Here is a 21,797-nt window from a genome sequence, read left to right on the forward strand (position 1 = left end):
TTTTTTATGCGCCGTAGACTACTCTCTTCAATTCCAACTGATTGTGGCAGTGTGGCTTGTTGAGTGCCTAACTAGGTGCATAGGAACACTTACCAGGGTGCCCATTTATGCATGCATTATCTGAATGTCCTGAGGGGAGCTCAGGTTAGGCGCTTATATAGATGCAGTTTTGTCAGGTGCCTGTTGTGCGTATTGGCAGACTTTGGCGACCATAGGGAAGAATCCTAAGCGCCATGCTCTATGAGTTGTCATATTTGGACATCTCAACCTGGTGTTCCCTCAAATTTGTGTCAATGCTGTTTGGAGGCCCAAGGAGAATTACTTCAAGTTTTGGCTAAGCCTGGTTCCCCATACGTACAAGGATCAGTCCAGAAAAGTGGGTTGTGTATCCCTACCAGCAAGTGGAGTCGGAGAACAATTAGAACTTTGGGCACTGCTACATAACGTGAGTGCCACCTGCAGTCCCTCAGTATTTCTCTGACTCCAGCAGCTGAAAGAGAGGCACCTGCAGTCTTAATTAATTTTTCAGTTTAGTTAGTTAGATTTTTTTCTTCAGGATTGCTTCCTGAGGTGTTAGGCACCTTCGTGGGCCATCCCTCAGTCGAAGCTGGATGTCCGGGGGATTGGTTACCTCCGTCTAGGTTTCGTCCGTCACCACTCGGAGTGTGAAGACGAGGGGATCCTGGTTACTCACCTCTGTGGCTGTTCCCCCAAAGCTGCTCCTTCGACCCTCTCTGCTCTGCAGGACTCAGTGAAGTTTAAAAAAAAAAAAGTAAAGCTGAGTGAGACTTCCTCTGTGGTTTCGAGCTGAGGTAAGGAGTCGGGTCGGGACAGCCAGCCTTGCAGGCACTCCGGGGTGTTTGGCAGCCCTCCGGCCCCCTTTCCCTCTACTCCTAGGGCTCCAGGTTGCTCTAAAGGGACGGGGTAAGTGTTTTCTTCGCCGGCCAGTTTTTGGCGCGGCTCGGCAGCGCGACCTGTTGCAACAGGTCTGTCGGCATTTTTTTCTTCCGCCTCAGTTTCGATGTGCATTTTTTTTTTCGGCTCGAGTGGGGGAAGTTATCGCGGCCTTGCTCTTTTCCGATATCGGACCGCTGGCAGCATGCCATTTTTTTCTGTTTTTTCCCTTCCTCCCCTCAGCTCCTGGGCTGCGTGGCTGTGCGTTTTTTTTCCAAAGGGCCCTCTCTTTCTCTCCGTGCTCTGTCAGGCGTGTGGGTGCGAAGGCAGAATTTAGTTTTGTTTTTTCCCTCCCTTATCTTTCCTAGGGGTGGAGAGTTCGTCGGTCCCTGAGCCCTTCCCCCGGGATGGGGGGGTCTTCATGCCGAAGCTCAAGGGAGGAGGGATCCCTCCAGTCTTAACCCTTGTGGCGGAGGTCAGCACTGGGGGACTGGGTGAACCAGCTCCTCAGGATCCCATTCCGGCAGATGGAGACACGGAGGAGTTTTCGCCGGAGTTTGTCTTGTTAATGCACCAGGCTTTCCTGGCCAGAAAGCAGGCGGGCTTCAGGAGGCAAATTCAGTCAGTGGGTCTTTCCGAGCCGCTGCTCAAGCAGGGTCGACTCGAGGAACAGCAGGCCCATGGGGGAAGTGATGGTCCCCAGGGGCCGCAGACCCTGCCCCCACCCTCCGGAGTTCCGGATCCGGGTTCGGTTCAGGTTCCAGATTTGGTTCCTGATCTTGGGGACTCGGATCAAGATGCTGCAGATGATGATATGCCACCCACAGAAGGGGATGATCCCAGCGTGGTCCGCCTTTTTAAGCGGGAGGAACTACAACCCCTTATCCCCCAGGTGTTGGAAGTTCTGGGGCTTAAGATCTCTCAGGAAGAATCAGATAGTGATGGGGTTAATCTGGTTCTTGACGGAATACGGGGGCCCACTTTGCCCTTTCCACTGCCTAAAAAGATTCGCAAGCTGGCGACCCGCAAGTGGGACGCACCGGAAGCGGGGCTCAAGGTGGGCAGAACTATGGCCAAGCTATATCCTCTTTCAACAGATGTCTTGGATCTTCTGAAAATTCCGAAGGTGGATGCGGCGATTTCGGCTGTGACAAAGACGACCACTATTCCGGTAGCGGGTGCTGCTGCTTTAAAAGATATATGCAGGACCGTAAGTTGGAGATAGAGTTGAAGCGGGTCTTTGAAGTGGCTGCATTGAGTCTTCGGGCCACGATCTGCGCCAGCCTCATGCAGAGGGCATGTTTGTGCTGGGTTCAGGCCTCTAACGCAGTGGTGCTGCCTTGGAGGGCACTCGTTTGGAGGCGGGCATCGCATGTGTAGCAGTTGCTCTTTACGACCTAGTGCGAACTTCAGCGCGCAGCATGGTTTCTCTAGTAACTGCGTGCTGACTGCTGTGGCTGCATAATTGGTCAGCGGATTTGTCTTTAAAATCTCAGCTGTGTAACCTCCCGTTTAAGGGTAAGCTCCTGTTCGGTGAGGAACTGGAGCAGTTGGTAAAGCTACTCGGAGAATCTAAGGGGCATAAGTTGCCGGAAGATAAAAGGCCCACCAGAAAGGTTTCCTTCATGGCCACGTTTTCAGGATTCACGCTGATTTCGTTCCAGCAGGTATTCCTCGCCTTCCACGTCTAAGCAGACCTCAGGACGGCAACAGTCCTTTTGAGGGTGTCATCGTCCCGGCCGGGATTCTGGACATGTCGGGACAGGAGGTAGTAAACCCTCCCAATGAAGCCACGAGTCCCCATTCCGTCATTTAAGCTGTCGGAGGGCAGATTGTCCAGCTTTTACATGGAATGGGCAAGGATCACCTCAGACCGTTGGATCCTGGAGGTGATCAGAGAAGGCTACACTCTAGAGTTTTTTCATGTCCCGTGCAGGAGGTGTTCGCGGAGTACCGCGTGGCTTTGCGCAGCAAGCAGGAAGCGATACAGGAGACTCTGCAGCGCTTGATCCAGCTGCAGGCCATTGTCCCGATTCCGGAGGCAGAAGAGGGTCGGGGACGTTACTCGGTTTACTTTGTAGTTCCCAAAAAGGAGGACACGTTTCGTCCCATCCTAGACCTTCAGACGGTGAACAGTTGTCTCCGAATCTCTCGTTTTTGCATGGAAATCCTGTGGACAGTACTGGCTGCCGTTCGAACAGGGGGAGTTCCTTGCGTCCCTGGATCTTATGGAGGCTTATCTGCATATTCCGATATGGCTATGTCACCAGCGGTTTCTATGCTTCAAGATCTTGGGACAACACTTCCAGTTTCAGGCCCTTCCATTTGGTCTGGCGACGGCTCCTCGAACTTTCACCAAAGTCATGGTGGTGGTAGCAGTCTTCCTTCGCAAGCAGGGGATCTTAGTCCATCCATACTGGACGACTGGCTGATTCGTACCAAGACCAGGGAGGACTGCGAAAGATCGGTTTGCATGGTGATGTTCACCTTGAGATCGCTCGGATGGGTCATCAATCTTCAGAAGAGTCACCTGGAACCCACCCAAGAGCTGACCTATTTGGGAGCCCGTTTCGATACCTTGTGAGGCAGTTTTTCTGGCGTCGGATCGGGTAGCCAGGTTGCAGAGCCAGATACAGGCGCTTCTTCTCAAACACCCACTGTGTGGCATCATCGGCAAATGCTGGGATCCATGGCGTCCACCTTAGACTTGGTTCTGTGGGCGTTCGCCCACTTACGTCCACTACAGCATGTGCTGTTGTCACGGTGGAGTCCGGTGTCTGAGCAGTTCCACCTACCCTCGTCTCTGCTTCCAGAGTCCAGAGCTAGTCTGTCATGGTGGCTTTCGCGTGACAATCTGGCGAAGGGGGTGGATTTGAACTCACCGAATTGGCTGATAGTCTCCACCTATGTGAGTCTGTCAGGTTGGGAAGCTGTGTGCGACACCAGATTCGCCCAAGGGCTTTGGTCTCCAATAGAGGGCTCGTAGTCCATCAATCGTCTCGAGACAAGAGCGGTATGTCTTGTCCTACAAGCGTTTCTACCCTGGATTCAGGGACGCATGGTTCGAGTGTTCTCAGACAATGCGACGACGGTGGCCTACATCAACCGACAGGATGGGACGAGAAGTCCCGCGGTGGCGCTCGAAGCACGTCTTCTGTTCGCTTGGGCGGAGCGACATCTCGGGGAAATTGCCTGTCGCAGGCGTGGAACACGTGCAGGTGGATTTTCTCAGCAGGCGACAACTCGACCCAGGAGAGTGGGAACTGTCTCCCAAAGCATGGAACCGCATTTGTGCCAGATTGGGGGGGGTGTCCCACAGTTGGATCTGATGGCAACGCGGGAGAATTCGAAATCAGAATGCTTCTTCAGCCATTGAAAATAACAAGGCTCAGTCTGTCTCAACGCTCTGGTGTGTCCCTGGCCAACGGAGAATCTGTTGTATGCCTTTCCCCCCTGGCCTCTTATCAGTCTGCTTCTCCGTCGCATAGAACTCCACCCCGGGAGGGTGCTGCTGGTGGCTCCAGAGTGGCCGCGCTGCCCATGGTTCGCGGATCTGATTCGCCTGGCCCTGGAGTGTCCTTTGCACTTGGCTCATCTACTGCATCTACTTCGTCAAGGTCCCATCTTTTCGGATCGGGAGGATCGCTTCTCTCTCGCGGCTTGGCTTTTGAGAGGCGACGTTTCGATTGAGTGATTATTCTGAACAAGTTATTTCCACTCTATTGCAGGCAAGACGTTCGTCCACTTCCCTGGCCTAAGTGAGGGTATGGAGGCTCTTTGAGACCTGGTGTCATCAGTGCTCTTGCGATCCTTTGATGGTCGAGGTCTCTCTGGTACTGGATTTTCTGCAACAGGGGCTCAAGAAGTGTTTGGCGTTCAATTCTCTTCGGGTCCAGGTAGCGGCCTTGGGAGCCTTGCGGGGAAAGTTTGCCGGTGGTTCACTTGCAGCACACCCTGGCACTGTTCGATTTCTCAAGGGGGTCAAACATTTACCACCTCCCATCCATGCGGTGTGTCCAGATTGGAGTTTAAATCTGGTATTGCGTGTGCTCTGTGGCACTCCTTTCGAACCTCTATGCACTGCTTCCCTGAAAGATCTAACCTTGAAGACAGTGTTCTTGGTGGCCATTTGCTCGGTGCGTCGGATTTCTGAATTGCAGGCCCTGTCGTGCCGTGACCCTTTTTTTGCGGATTCACGATGATAGGGTGACGTTGCGCACGGTTCCTTTGTTTCTAAGGTGGTTTCGGCCTTTCATGTTAATCAGATAGTGGAGCTTCCAGGGTTCCAGGGGTCGCCTCAGGACAAGGATCTTCTTCTTTTGGATGTGCGTCTGGTCTTATTGCGTTATCTAAAGGTTACCAATGACTTAGACGCTCCGATCATTTGTTCATTCTTTTCGGGGGTGCAAAGAAAGAGGACAAGGCATCTAAAGCGACCATTTCTCGATGGATTAAAGTCTATTACTTCAGCATACTTGGTCTGTGGCCACCAAATGCCTTTGGGTCTCCGAGCTTATTCCACCAGGACTCAGGCTACTTCCTGGGCAGAGTGTCATTGCTATCACCTCAGGAGATCTGCCGGGCGGCTGTGTGGTCCTCTTTGCACACATTTACTAAGCATTATTGCTTGGACGTTAAGGCCTCCGATGAGGCGTCCTTCGGTGCAAGTGTTCTACGCGCGGGTCTTTCGGATTCCCTCCCAATGTAGGGTGGCTTGGGTACATCCCACTTCTCTGGACTAATCCTTGTACGTATAGGGAAAAGAAAATTGGTTCTTACCTGCTAATTTTCGTTCCTATAGTACCAAGGATCAATCCAGAGGCCCACCCCTTACTTCAGTTACCGAAAGACTGTGTTGGCTACAGTTTGCCTAGTTTTTTCATAGAGCTCCTTTTTTGCAGAATACGATTGTTGGAGCAGTTTTTTCTTGGGGCAAAGTGGTGGACAGTGGTTTTTGGTCGCCCTTTTGCCCATTAGTATTGGTTGTTTGGCTTGGGTACAGGTCAATACTGAGGGACTGCAGGTGGCACTCTCATTATGTAGCAGTGCCCAAAGTTCTAATTGTTCTCTGACTCCACCTGCTGGTAGGGATACAAAACCCACTTCTCTGGACTGATCCATGGCACTATAGGAATGAAAATTTAGCAGGTAAGACCCAATTTTCTTTTCTTTGCAGCTTACAGGCCGATTCAGTAAGGTTGGCGGGAACACAGGCGCTTAGTGTTTAGCGCTGGCTCTCCTTCCACCTCTCCTGGGCACGTGATTCTGTATTTAAATGGGTCGCGCTAAAAGGAGGCGATAGGCATATTAAGTTCCCCTAGCACCATAAAGCTCTGGAATTTGTTGCCAGAGGATGTGGTTAGTGCAGTTAGTGTAGCTGGGTTCAAAAAAGGTTTGGATAAGTTCTTGGAGGAGAAGTCCATTAATGGCTATTAATCAATTTTACTTAGGGAATAGCCACTGCTATTAATTGCATCAGTAGCATGGGATCTTCTTAGTGTTTGGGTAATTGCCAGGTTCGTTTGGCCTGGTTTTGGCCTCTGTTGGAAACAGGATGCTGGGCTTGATGGACCCTTGGTCTGACCCAGCATGGCAATTTCTTATGTTCTTATGGATTAGAAGAGGTAGCTGTCAGCGAGTTCAGAAAACACACTCAATTTTATGAGCAGTTTTTCTAACCCGCTGACAGCAATGGGCTAGAGAAATGGATGCCGGTAACATTTATGGCTCCTTCGACTTAATATTGATAGGATATTAATTTGGAGGGTATACAGAAAAGCAGTATATTCTGGTTTTGTACAATGTTTGAGCATAAAATGTGCAGATCAGCCGTACATTTTCTTTTTTTTTTAAGTATCCTGGGCAAATTACTAATAGCCTCGTCAGCGTGCATTTGCATGTGATGAGCAGTATTAGTGTTGGGGAGGGGTTTGGAGACACATTTTTGACACGCTAAACTCCTTGTTGTATAAGGGATAGTTGACGCGCGTAAAACAGTGCGCTCAGCCAACCGCACTTTACAGTAACAGCCTATTAGTGCGTGAAGGAAAAAAGAGCTGCCTGAAAGGTTGCCTGATTTTGGAGCTCCCCTAACTGGGGGAAAGTAGTTCAGTGGGTGCAGGTCAGTTGCCCCCTGGTTTTGGCATGGCTCCTTCTGCCTTTTCTTCGGTAGAAGGTTTTTCAAAGACTGCATTCCTTCCTTCAGGTGCAGTCCCCAGTCCTAGCTAATATTAGGATCACAAGTAGTGAAGTCCTGCATGTCTGAGGAGATGGGTAAGCTTCGCAGTACGCTTGGAACCAGTCTTCCTGCTAGGGATCCAGATGAGACCAATCCTTACTCCCTGGAAGATGGGGAAATTCCTCCAGGATTGGAACCGTATAGAACTGGGTTGAGGTTCTTTCATAGAAATGAGTTGCCAGCTCTGATTTCCCAGACTTGGAAGATGATGGGAATACCTGGGGCTAAATCTGTCTGAGTCAAAAAAGAATCTCATTTTGATTTCCTTGTGTAAATCCTCATGCTACTTTCCTATTATCGAGTCCATTTGAGAATTAATTGATCTTTAATGTGGTGCCCCAGAAGCTACTTTTAAAGGGGAACAAGTCTTGGAAGAACTATACCCCCTGGATCCAGCTGCGAGAGCTATTACATTTTCCAAAGATGGATGCACTTGTGTGTGTACTGTTACCAAGTGGCCAACTATTTCTGTAGAAGGAGGAGCAGCCTTGAAGGATGCACAAGATAGAATTGAACAATAAACGAGAAAATCCAAATAGCATGAAGCTCCGACCAATCAAAAATGTAAAATCTTGCTATTATTATGAGAGCTTACTCCAAATCTTGTTGGAATATCGAGTGACCATCATATAGCACTTCTGACTTATTTTATGTGACCCCTGATATGGTGCTAGGACGTCACCTAGATAGGATTATAGACAGTGCTGGGGAGGAGCCGGCTGTCATGGTACATGTGGGCACCAACGACAGGAAAATATGGGAGAGAGGTTCTGGAAGCCAAATTTAGGATTTTAGGTAGGAAGCTGAAATCCAGAACCTCCAGGATGGCATTCTCTGAAATGCTTCCTGTTCCACGTGCAGGTCCCCAGAGGCAGGCAGAGCTCCAGAGTTTCAATGTGTGGATGAGACGATGGTGCAGAGAAGAGGGATTCAGCTTTGTAAGGAACTGGGGAAACTTTTGGGGAAAGGGGAGACTTTTTCGAAAGGACGGGCTCCACCTTAACCAAAGTGGAACCAAGCTGCTGGCACTAACTTTCAAAAAGGAGATAGAGCAGCTTTTAAACTAGAACAAGGGGGGAAAGCCGACAATCACTCAGCAGTGCATGGTTCAGAGAAATGTATCCTTGAAGGATACTAATGAAACAGGAGAGTTAGGGCATCCCAACAGAGAGGTTCCATCAAAAGCAAACATAGTTCATATGCCTATATGTAAAAAATCACCAAAGTTAATAATTTCCGAATTATCCCAAACAACTGAAAAGCAGGTTGTTAAAACAAGCAAAAACCACACTTTGAAATGTCTGTATGCCAATGCCAGAAGTCTAAGAAGTAAGATGGGAGAGTTAGTGTATAGCAGCAAATGATGAGATTGACATAATTGGCATCACAGAGACTTGGTGGAAGGAGGATAACCAATGGGACAGTGCTATATCAGGGTACAAATTATATCGCAATGATAGGGAGGATCAACTTGGTGGGGGTGTGGCACTTTATGTCCGGGAGGGTATAGAGTCCAACAGGATAAAGATCACACAAGAGAGTAAATGCTCAGTAGAATCTATATGGGTAGAAACACCATGTGTGTTGGGTAAGAGTATAGTGATAGGAGTATACTACCATCCACCTGGACAAAATGGTCAGACAGATGATGAAATGCTAAGAGAAATCAGGGAAGCAAACCAATTTGGCAGTGCAATAATAATGGGAGATTTCAATTACCCCAATATTGACTGGGTAAATGTAACATCAGGACTTGCTAGAGACATAAAGTTCCTGGATGTAATAAATGATTGCTTCATAAAGCAATTGGTTCAGGAACCAACTTGGAGGAGAAGTCCATTACCTGCTATTAAGTTCACTTAGTGAATAGCCACTGCCATTAGCAATGGTTACATGGAATAGACTTAGTTTTTGGGTACTTGCCAGGTTCTTATGGCCTGGATTGGCCACTGTTGGAAACGGTATGCTGGGCTTGATGGGACCCTTGGTCTGACCCAGTATGGCATTTTCTTATGTTCTTAAGAGAGGGAGCTATTTTAGATTTAATTCTTAGTGGAACGCAAGATTTGGTGAAAGAAGTAACGGTGGTGGGGCCACTTGGCAACAGTGATCATAACATGTTCAAATTTAATAACTGGAAGGGGGACAATAAATAAATCTGCAGCTCTAATACTAAATTTTAAAAAGGGAAACTTTGATAAAATGAGGAAAATAGAAAAAAACTGAAAGGTGCAGCTGCAAAGATTAAAAGTGTTCAATAGGCTTGGACATTGTTTAAAAATAAAATCCTAGAGGCGCAGTCCATATGTATTCCGCGCATTAAGAAAGGTGGAAGGAAGGCAAAACGATTACCGTCATGCTTAAAAGGTGAGGTGAAAGAGGCTATTTTAGCCAAAAAAAAATCCTTCAAAAATTGGAAGAAGGATCCATCTGAAGAAAATAGGATAAAACATAAGCATTGTCAAGGTAAGTGTAAAACATTGATAAGACAGGCAGAGAGAATTTGAAATGAAGTTGGCCATAGAGGCAAAAACTCATAATAAAAATTTTTGAAAATATATCCAAAGCAAGAAACCTGTGAGGGAGTCGGTTGGACCATTAGGTGACAGAGGGGTTAAAGGGGCTCTTAGGGAAGATAAGGCCATTGCAGAAAGACTAAATGAATTCTTTGCCTCCGTGTTTACTAATGAGGATGTTGGGGAGATACCAGTTCCAGAGATGGTTTTCAGGGGTGATGACTCAGACGAACTGAACGAAATAACTGTGAACCTGGAAGATGCAGTAGGCCAGATTGACAAACTAAAGAGTAGCAAATCACCTGGACCGGATGGTATGCATCCTAGGGTTCTGAAGGAACTAAAAAATGAAATTTCTGATCTATTAGTTAGGTTACAAATTTTATCATTAAAATCATCCATTGTACCTGAAGACTGGAGGGTGGCCAATGTAACCCCAATATTTAAAAAAGGCTCCAGGGGCGATCCGGGTAACTATAGACCAGTGAGCCTGACTTCAGTGCCGGGAAAAATAGTGGAAACTATTCTCAAGATCAAAATCGTAGAGCATATAGAAAGACATGATTTAATGGGACACAGTCAACATGGATTTACCCAAGGGAAGTCTTGCCTAACAAATCTGCTTCATTTTTTTGAAGGGGTTAATAAACATGTGGATAAAGGTGAACCGGTAGATGTAGTGTATTTGGATTTTCAGAAGGCGTTTGACAAAGTCCCTCATGAGAGGCTTCTACGAAAACTAAAAAGTCATGGGATAGGAGGCGATGTCCTTTCGTGGATTACAAACTGGTTAAAAGACAGGAAACACAGTAGGATTAAATGGTCAATTTTCTCAGTGGAAAAGGGTAAACAGTGGAGTGCCTCAGGGATCTGTACTTGGACCGGTGCTTTTCAATATATATATAAATGATCTGGAAAGGAATACGACGAGTGAGGTTATCAAATTTGCAGATGATACAAAATTATTCAGAGTAGTTAAATCACAAGCAGACTGTGATACATTACAGGAGGACCTTGCAAGACTGGAAGATTGGGCATCCAAATGGCAGATGAAATTTAATGTGGACAAGTGCAAGGTGTTGCATATAGGGAAAAATAACCCTTGCTGTAGTTAAGACAATGTTAGGTTCCATATTAGGAGCTACCACCCAGGAAAAAGATCTAGGCATCATAGTGGATAATACTTTAAAATCATCGGCTCAGGGTGCTGCAGCAGTCAAAAAAGCAAATAGAATGTTAGGAATTATTAGGAAGGGAATGGTTAATAGAATGGAAAATGTCATAATGCCTCTGTATTGCTCCATGGTGAGACCGCACCTTGAATACTGTGTACAATTCTGGTCGCTGCATCTCAAAAAAGATATAGTTACGATGGAGAAGGTACAGAGAAGGTCAACCAAAATGATAAATGAGATGGAACAGCTCCCCTATGAGGAAAGGCTGAAGAGGTTAGGGCTGTTCAGCTTGGAGAAGAGATGTCTGAGGGGTGATATGATAGAGGTCTTTAAGATCATGAGAAGTCTTGAACGAGTAGATGTGACTCGGTTATTTACACTTTCGAATAATAGAAGGATTAGGGGGCATTCCATGAAGTTAGCAAGTACCACATTTAAGACTAATCGGAGAAAATTCTTTTTCACTCAACGCACAATAAAGCTCTGGAATTTGTTGCCAGAGGAGGTGGTTAGTGCAGGTTAGTGTAGCTGGTTTCAAAAAAGGTTTGTATAAGTTCTTGGAGGAGAAGTCCATTAATGGCTATTAATCAATTATACTTAGGGAATAGCCACTGCTATTAATTGCATCAGTAGCATGGGTTCTTCTTAGTTTTTGGGTAATTGCCAGGTTCTTGTGGCCTGGTTTTGGCTTCTGTTGGAAACAGGATGCTGGGCTTGATGGACACTTGGTCTGACCCAGCATGGCAATTTCTTATGTTCTTATGTTCTTATCATCAGTCACTCTTTAATAGGATTCTTAATATAAAAGATATCATTTACTTATCTTAATGTTAAAGTCCACTGTGTAATAGAACCACTTGTTGACCTCCAACACTGCAATGTTTCGGAGAGAATTTCTCCTTTATCAGGGATATCTTACAGATTATGCTTCAGCGTCCTTATTTGTGGACCTATGCGATATTATCTGTGAACACATTAAGACCAATCTGGATGCGCTCTTTGAGGTGAGATAGAATCGAGGCAGGCCTTTGAAGCAATGGCAATGAAAATTTGCTTATAGCTTCCTTTTTTTTTCTTTTTCCTTTCTTTTTTTTTCAATTCAGTTTATTAATTTTTCATAAAGTATTCATGAATCATACTTTACAGGAAAATAAAATACAGAGAAGCATATGAAAATAGACATCCATTATTACACCTTCAAAAAAATTACATCTTAACATATATGCCTTTCAAAAGAAACAAATGTTTTTGAGAATGAGGCCAGATTCTTAGGGGAGTATACTTACAAAGAATAACTGGCTTAACGTTTTATAGTGGTGTTATACTTTTAATGATTGCCTGAATTTACTTGCTGGGGAACTGTGGTCACATTCCTAGCATTTAAGAAAGATTTAAGTTGTTCTACTGCTGTAAATGCAAAATTTTCTCCTTTACCTTTAATAAGACATCTACAAGGATATCTTAGTACAAATGTGTAGCCTAAGGCCACTACTTGAGGTCTTAATTTAATAAAGTCCTGTCTTGTAATTGGGTGGGTCTAGCAAAATCTGGGAAAATCTTAACCAATTGGCCATAGAAATTTTCTGTCGCATTTTGAAAGTACGCCCTCATCACATTGCTAATATCTTTTTCTATGACAAAGGATACGAACAAACTACCCTGCCCAATATCTCAATCGCCGAACTTTCTATAAATTGAGCAAGATTCTCTAACACTCCCAACTGATTTCCTGTGATTGTCCTTTCCATCTTAGTAAGAAAATGTGAATAAAGCCTAATTGGCAGTTTAGATTCTTCAAATTTTAAATTCTCTAAGAAAAACTTTTTAATGTGCTTTGGATATCCTCCCCCAAAGCCCGCAGAAAGTTCAAGAATCTCAAGTTCAAGTGTCTAGTATAATTCTCCAATGGTTCCAATCTCTTGGACTGGGATCCTAGATCTTTAATCATCTTAACGTTGACCATTTGGACTTGTGTAGTTGTTTTCTCAACTTCTAACAGCCTTTTTCCAAAATCCTTAAAATGGCCCTCCATCTTAAGATTCAAGGATTGCATTTCAGCTTCCACTTTATCTGCGATATGCTTCCTTTACAAACTGGCCAATACTGGCCATCAATTCCCACAGCAAGTGCAGAGTCACCGTAGCTGGTTTAGGGGGAATTAAAATCTCACCCCTTTCCCGTTCCATCGACGACCCTGAAGATTCCACCGATAAAACCTCCAGCAGGCTCTATCCCTCCTCAGTCAGGTCCACAGGAGACAATGGCTTCGGATCTTCCAGGCCTTGCACAGCTGCTGCTCCCAGCAGACTTGAGGAGAGTCTTGAGGGCAGCGCCGCTTCTCCAACTCGGCGTCCCCCATCCAGCGAGTGGGTGATGTCATCAAGGGGCGCCGCATGCTGGAGGTCCGCCTGTTGCACAGGCACCGGTGGGGGTCAGCAATCCGGGGGACTTAGAGTAACTTCCCCAGGCAGTGCTGGAGCTTCCTCTCCAGACACCGCAGTGAGGATTTCGTCACCCGTTTTCACCGCTAATGCAGTCGTGAAGTCTGTAATCCGCTTCTGGACATCAGGCAGGGGAGGATCAGGGGGAAAGACCCTCACCGTGCCTTTCCTTTTCGCTGGCATTGCTTATAGCTTCCTGATGTTCCCTGGTGGCTCGCTCTTGTTTGCTGTTCTCTCAGGAGGTTGATGAATCTGACGTGAATTCCAGAGCAGTGATAGAACAGCAGCCGCCTTTTCAGCGAATGCGGGTTGTGATTTTGTTTGCTTCGCAGCCAGACGAGTGGCTTCGGTAATAGCAGCTAGGTGCCAGCTATGGCTATGAAATTGGTCGTCCGATACACCCTTGAAGTCTAACCTTATGCAGTTGCCTTTTAAAGGCTCACTCTTATTTGGGAGTGAGCTGGAGAAAATGGCCAATAAGTGGGGTGAGTCCCTGGTTTCTTGTTTACGAGAGTATAAGAAACAGGTGCCACGATTCTTCAACATGGGAGGTCGTCCATACGGTGGAGCGACTTTTTTTTTTTTTTTCAGAGGACTCACCCATTGGGTAGATCTTTCCTTTTCTCCCAGGCAGCCCAGCCGGGGCTCAGGCTCGGATAGTGGAACATCTCAAGCCTCCCAATGAAGGTGTGCCAACTCCCCCCACCGGGATATGAAGATAAGAGGGTGTCTGTCTCTCTCTCTCTTTTTTCGGAGGTGGGTTGAGATCACGACAGACCAGTGGGTGCTGGACTGGAAGTGATGAAGGTTGGCTATGCGTTGGAGTTTTGCAGTATTCCTTGGGACGTGTTCATGGTGTCTTCCTGCAACTCTCCGCAGACATGAGCTCTACCTTTTGGGTTGGCCACCGAGCCCAGAACTTTTTCCAAGGTTTTGGTGGTGGTGACGGAGTTGAGAAAAGATGGGATCTTGTACATCCATACTTGGACAACTGGCTGGTTTGGAAGAGAGCCTCCAGGTTTCACGCAAGGTGATCTCCTTGTTGCGGGAGCTAAGTTGGGTCATGAACCTGGCCAAGAGCAAGCTTCAGCCATCACAGTCAGTAGAGTATCTAGGTGTTCAGTTTGACATGATACAGGATAAAGAGTTCTGCCAGAAGGCCATATTCAGAAGCTGATGGCGCAGATGCCTTTATTGTCAAACATGATATGCCCGACAGTGTGGTCCTATCTTCAGGTGCTCGGATTGATGGCAGCAACCTTGGGATGGTGGTGCAGTGGGGCGAGAGGGCATATGCATCCACTTCAGCATGCTCTGCTGTTTGTTGGAGCCCACAGTCTCAAGACTACTTTATTTGGCTTCACCTAACAATTGAGGTCTGCTCTATCTACAGTAGCGGTTAGAAGTGATCATCTCAGAAAGGGGGTTTCCCTGTGATCACTAGACTGGCTAGTTTCTCACGACACATGCGAGCCTCCAGGGTTGGGGAGCTTACTGTCAGGAGCTGACGGTTTGCAAGGGCACTGGCGTACAGAAGAGTCTCTGGAACATTAATTGGCTGGAAGTTCATGTGGTCCAATTGGCATGCTTACAGTTAGACAGATTGCAGGGTCAATGCAATGACAAAGGCTTACATCAATCGGCAGGGAGGAACCAAGAGCCAGTAAGTGTTGCAGGAAATACACCAACTTATGGAATGAGCGGAAGTGCATCTTCAGGAGATCTCAGCCTCTCACGTTGCAGGAACAGACAATGTAAGAGCAGACTTTCTCAGCAGACCGTCTGGATCCAGGAGAATGGGAGTTGTCAAACGAGGAGTTTCAGCTAATAGTGGATTGCTGGGACTTTCCGTTCCTGGACCTCCTGGTGACTTATCGCAATGCAAAGTTTCTTCGATTCTTCAATCGCAGGAGAGATCCAAAGTCCTTGGGCATTGATGCCTTTGTACAAGAGTGGCTGTAAGGTAAACTGCTCTGCCTTCCCCTGTGGTACATGTTGGGCAGAATTGTTTTTAGAGTCAACAGTCACAGGGAAATTGTTTTTCTGGTGGTACCAGATTGCAGATCTGCAAAAGCTTCTGCTGGACTCTCCCCTCTAGTTTCCAATGCTCAGGAATCTGCTACGGCAGGGGCCTGTTCTTCATGAAGATTCGAATCTATTTTGTCTTACAGTATGGCCCTTGAGAGGGCTCTGTTGCTGAAGTGTGGATATTCTACCGCGGTGATTGCCACCATGCTATGAGTGAGAAAGTTCTCCACTTGCTTAGCCTATGTGAGGGTTTGGTGAGTGTTTGAGGCTTGGTGTGAACATCGAGGGGTTCTTCCTTGTTTGGTTAAGATCCCGCTCATTTAGGATTTTATTTCAGGATGGTTTGAGTAAAAGGTTGGCACTTAATTCCTTAAAGGTTCAGGTGGCCCTTGTTGGCTCATCCAGATGTGGTCCAATTCATGAAAGGAGTGAATCATCTTCGTACTCCCTTGCGGTTACCACAGCCTTTGTGAAGTCTTAATATAGTTTGGATTTTTTTTTTTTTTTTTTGAGGGCCTTACATTTCGACTGCATACCCTTTCCCTGAGTTTATTGACCTTAAACGGTTTTTCTTGTGGCAATTTGTTCTGCGCGTCTAATATCTGAATTACAAGCCTTGTCTTGCCGGGAGCCGTTTCTATGAGTGACTCCAGGCGCAATTCAGCTGCATACTGTTCCTTCCTTTTTGCTAAAGGTAATCTAGGATTTTCACTTGAATCAGTCTATTTCCCCGCAGTCTCTGGACTGGGCAAGAGATACAGAGGAATATTGCCTGTTTTGGCCCTTGGATGTCAAAAGGCATATTTTGAGATATTTAGGGTTTTCTGAACCTCTCAGGACTGACTTGCTGTTTGTTCTCCATTGAGGGAGTAAACAAGGTGAGCTGGTATTGTGGGCTACTATAGCCCACTGGATTAAAGAGGTAGTCATTAGAGATGTGATTCGGCCGAATCTTTTGGTTCGGCCTTCATTATAGTCCCACTGCTGGAAATTTCGGTTTCTCACAGTTTGGGCCTTTTTTTTTGGCTTCCCCAAATTTCGGGTTAGCGCGCGCTAACTCTCCAAAACGAATTTTCCCGAAATTTCAGGAAAATTTGCTTTGTTTTTTGGGGTTGCCGAAACGGGACGAATTAGACAATTTCGTTGAGATTAATCAGTTTGTTTTTGCTAGCTTGTGCACATTTGGCTTTTGCAGAGAATACTGGCAGTTTGATGTCGCTGCAGGGGTATATATACTGTGATGTCAGCTTTGTTTCATCTCCCTTTGCTGGTAGAGGTGCATAACCCACTGGTTTTGGTTTCACCTGTCTGTACTAAGGAAAAGGAAATTATCAGGTAAGTTGTAATTTCTCTATATGTAATTGCCTCCCTTATGGTAAAAATAGTAACAGAATTCCAGAAAGAGTGGTATAAGCGTACTTCTTAATTATGAAGCGAGGAATGTCAAATATTATGTGGGATCTGTGGTCTTATGCTATGAAAAAAAATTAACGGCACAACAGTATACAAGGAGACTAGGTAGTTCTTACAAGTTAACGTTTTATTGACATGCGCATAGGAAGTCTGTCAGTAAGGTACTGACTTCAAATTGACACTGCATATGCAGGTTTTAAATACACTTTCTAACCAAGATATCCAATTAAGATAAGTGAAAGTTGAAATGATAGAGATATGCGTGTGCATTCCCAACCACCCCATACACACACACCACCCGTGGGAAAGTTAAATAAGCCTTGGAAAAATCTTGGGTGAGATTAGGTTCACAGCTTCCCTTTAATCATGCATTCGAATTGATACATTGCTGTCCTTATCTTATACCAAGCTCCCACTGTTCTGGGCCTCACAGTTGTAAAGGTTTGTTAACAATGTATTTTTTCCTGACATGCTTTATTGAACAAGGATTAAAACTTATAAACATTTCAATTGCAACAGGAAAGAAATTTGGGTGGGCTATAAATGTCTTAAAATCCTTATCTGCTGTCATATTCTGTTGCCAAGTTTCATGCCATGTAACCCACAATACATCATCTTTGAGAGAAAATAACTATTGTCTTTTGTTCTAAGATGACTGTTTCCTGATATAACAAATCATTTCATAGTTTATCATGAATAATCTGTCTTCAGTTTGCTAGCACTGCTAAACATGTGAAGAATACTCCCCATGTCAATGAAACATCAGATGAGGAGCCACTCTTGAAGAGATATCGCAAGGAAGTACTAGATCTGAAAAAACGTCTGGAAGAACTAGAGGTATGCCTTGAGAATATTTTCCCAATTTTAGAAGGTTCTGAGTTTTTGCTGATATGGGGTGGTGGTGGTAGTATTTTATTGTGAATATTCTGAAAATAAGCAAGTCACCATATTCTCATCTAGCATCAACACTGACATTTTCTGGAGCTTTCTAGGAAATTTTTCAAGACCTCTTCTAGCCATGTGCATTAATTTCCACAGCTATGCAGCATGCTTGTCTGCTTTTTCATGGTAAGCAATGGTCTGGTGCTGATTATGCTTAGGCATTCTCACACATTAACTGCCTTGTGAGCCTCTCAGTCTTTTTTTTTTTTTTGTCAGAGTTTCCGCATGGATGTGTAGCTTGTTCATATTTTTTTCAGAAGTTCTTACTTCATTTTAACTCGTTAGTTGCCTTACTTTCCTGATAGCTCCTCAATAGTAATTTCCAAAAAAAAAAAGTGTGTGTATATACACATGCATTCAGAAAGTATTCAAATTATCACATTTACATAAGTATTCAGACCCTTTGCTATGATGCTCAAAGTTGAGCTCAGGTGTATCCTGTTTCCTTTGATTCTTGAGATGTTTCTCCAAATTGTAGTTCACCTGTGGCAAATTTAGTTGATTAGATATGATTTAGAAAGACACATACCTGTCTATATAAAGTTCCACAGTTGACAGTGCATATCAGAGCAAAATCAAAGCCATGAAGTCAAAGGAATTGTATGTAGACCTCCGGGACAGGATTATGTTGAGGGAAGGGTACAAACAAATTGCTGCAGCATTGAAGGTACCGAAGAACACAGTAGCCTCCATTTTTTAATGGTAGAACTTCAGAACCACCAGGACTCTTCCTAGATCTGGTTGCTCGCCCAAACTAAGCAATCTGGGGAGAAGGGCCTTAGGGAGGTGACCAAGAACCCAATGGTCATTGACAGAGTTCCAGAGTTCAGATGTGGAGATGGGAGAACCTTCCAAAAGGATAACAATCTCTGTATCACACCACCAATTGGGCCTTTATGTTAGAGTGGCCAGACGGAAGCCATTCCTCAGTAAAAAGTACTGGACAGTCAGCTTGGAGTTTGCCAAAAGGCACTTAAAGGACTTGGAGCATGAGAAACAAGATTCTCTACTTTGATGAAACAGATTGAACTGTTTGGCCTGAATGCCAAGCAGCATATCTGGAGGAACCAGGCACTGCTCATCAGCTAGCAAATACCATTCCTACGGTGAAGCATGGTGGCAGCATCATGCTGTGGAGAAGTTTTCAGCTGCAGGAACTGGGAGACTAGTCAGGGAAAGATGAACGGAGCAAAGTACAGAGAGAGCTTTGATGAAAACCTGCTCCAGAGAGCTCTGACCTCAAACTAGGGTGACTATTCACCTTCCAACAGGACAACGACCCTAAGTACACAGCCAAGACAACATAGGAATGCCTTTGGGACAAGTCTGTGAATGTCCTTGAATCACCCAGACTTGAACCCACTCTGAAGAGGCCTGAAAATAGATGTGCATTGACACTTCCCATCCAACCTTGAGAGGATCTGCAGAGAAGAATGGGAGAAAATCCCTAAATCCAAAGGTGCCAAGGTTGTAGTGACATACCCAAGAGGACTTGAGGCTGTGATTGCTGTAAAAGGTGCCACCTCAGATTTCTGAGTTAAAGGGTCTAAATACTTTTGTAAATGTGATATTTCAGTTTTTACATAGACAGGATGGAGGCGGTCCAGAGAAGGGCGACCAAAAAAGTGGATGGTCTTAATCGAATGACTTATGAGCAGAGATTGAAGAATTTAAATATGTACACCCTGGAGGAAAGGAGGAGCAGAGGTGATATGATACAGACTTTCAGATACTTGAAAGGTTTTAATGATCCAAAGATAACGACAAACCTTTTCTGTTGGGAAAAAAATCAGGAGAACCAGGGGTCACGATTTAAAACTCCAGGGAAGAAGACTCAGATCCAATGTCAGGAAGTATTTCTTCACGGAGAGGGTGGTGGATGCCTGGAATGACCTTCCGGAAGAAGTGGTGAAGACCAAAACTGTAAAGGACTTCAAAGGGATGTGGGATAAACTCTGTGGATCCATAAAGTCTAGAGGATGTGAATGAAGAGTGGGTGGCTCACGGGAACGATGGTTACTACCTGGTGATAATACACTTATTCAATAAACATACACACGGTTAAAGCAACTCCAACATTGCTCTCAGCTTCAGCGGCAATGAAGAAATGTGGAAAAAAGGATTTGCATTCACAAAAAAGCGGGGAGTTGCTTGTTACGGCGGTTGCTACCCCAAACCAAATAAGCTGATACTTCACTTTCAATGCATAGCCAGCATGGCGCTCTGCTTCAACGGCAGGGGGGAATGAATAAAGGTGGATCTATATTCAGGCAACAATCAACAAGGACTGAATTACATAGTCTGGATAAACAGAGAAGCATGGTGTAGCTTGCTTATTGCGGTGCTTAATACCCCATACTAATTAAGCTATTTCATTTAGATGCAGTTCCAACACTGCTCTCTACATTAATAGTGGGGGTGGAAGGCAAATAGAATAAAAAAGATTACTAAGAGCCAAGAGAAACACAAGTATGTGAGAGAAAAAAAAAAAGTGCAAAAGCTTGCTGGGCAGACTGGATGGGCCGATTGGTCTTCTTCTGCCATCATTTCTATGTTTCTATATTTGCACAAATATCTACAAACTTGATTTTACTTTGTCAATATGCTGTATTGTGTGAGGGATAAAAATGCATATCATCCATTTTAGAATAAGGCTGAAACATAACTCACATAATGCACACGTCATTCTTAACATCCACTCAGGATAACCCTGTTATCACTCGGAGGTCCTGCCAAGCACTGCCCAGGCCAGTCTGCACCTGCAATGGCAGCCTCCCACCATCAACTTGGCTCCTGCTTGCCTCTGGGCAATTTCCCCACCTGCAAGCTATCCCCTGGTGGTTTCTAGGGAGACCCCTTACAGCCAAGGATGTCACAGTTCTTACAAATATACCCACAGACCAAATATATACACGGTACCAGTATCTTTAGTCAGTCCAAGACAGGCAGAGCTAACAAACTATTAAGTTTATTAAAAAAAAAAAAAAAAGGAACAGTGAACTGATAAAAGGTTTAAACTGCAAACAGGTAAAACAAGGATTATACCGCAAAATTAACTGTACACTTTTCTCTACTTAGTGCGTGCGGAGGCTAGGAAAAGGCTGTCCACAGGAGCTGAACAGAGCCTCAGCACAAAGTTCTGCTCCCTCTGTATTTCCAGCCAAGACTGGAGAATTCCAGCAACCTCAGGACAAGTTCTGACTCTAGGCCAATCAGGGCACACAGATAAACAACTTTCTGGCCAATGGCACTGCAGGGTATTTCAGTGTTAAATGTTCTCAGGGCTGCTGGGATGTGTATGCTGATCAAGCAGCCTTTAGGAAAGGCAGCATCCAAGCCTCTGCTTGTAACTACAGTGCACAGGTCAAACATCACCTGCAGGCCAGCACACCAGAAATGATCTCTCCGGGGAAAGTGTCACAGGGCAGAAAAATAAATTACAAAGCATGCAAAAACTTCTGTTTTGCCGCACATCCTCCCCCTTTAAGAGAGACCCAAGACTGCGGCCTAATTGGACTGCTCATCGGGTCTCAGCAAGTCCAGCCTCAGGGCAGTTCTGGCTCATCTTTTCTGGATAGTCCATCAGTATTTATATGTTCATTGCCCTTCCAGTGCTGTACGGTGAAGTAGTACATCTGTAGAGACAAACTCCAGAGAAATTGCTTTCCATTCTCTTCTGAGACTCTTTAGCCAGACCAATGGGTTCTGGTTGGTGATGACAGTTAAGTCCGTCCATACAGATAATGCAGCTTTTTAAGGGCCACGTTAAGACCAGGCATTCTTTCTCAATAGTGGCATATGCCATCTCTATCCAGGAGCTTGCGGCTCAAATACAAAATGGGCATGTTTCTCCCCTTTATTGTCCACGTGACTGAGTATAGCTCCAATGACATAAGTTGAGGTGACAGTGTGTATCACATATCTGTTGATTATAGTCTGGTGCATCCAGTACTGGAGCAGTAGCTAATGAAATCTTTAATGCTTGGAAGGCTGTTTCGCACACTGGTGACTAGGAAATGGTTCATGGTTATTTCATAACGTTCAGTCAGATGAATCATGAACAAGTGGGTTATGCACCGCTACTAGCAGGTGGAGACGAAGCAAACTGATGTGACAGTATATATACCCCTGCAGTGACGGCCTGCCATAT

General features: G+C 45.3%; 1 protein-coding gene across 1 annotated transcript in view; it reads left to right on the plus strand.

Moving 5' to 3' along the window:
- The window catches only part of CENPE (centromere protein E), a 691,519-nt gene that overhangs the window by 126,761 nt on the left and 542,961 nt on the right, over positions 1-21,797 (plus strand). The window contains 1 exon segment of the mRNA XM_029608709.1: positions 17,417-17,542. Coding sequence (XP_029464569.1) covers positions 17,417-17,542 — 126 coding nt within the window.

The sequence above is a fragment of the Rhinatrema bivittatum genome, chromosome 1, assembly GCF_901001135.1.
Source record: "Rhinatrema bivittatum chromosome 1, aRhiBiv1.1, whole genome shotgun sequence".
NCBI classification, from domain to species: Eukaryota; Metazoa; Chordata; class Amphibia; order Gymnophiona; family Rhinatrematidae; genus Rhinatrema; species Rhinatrema bivittatum.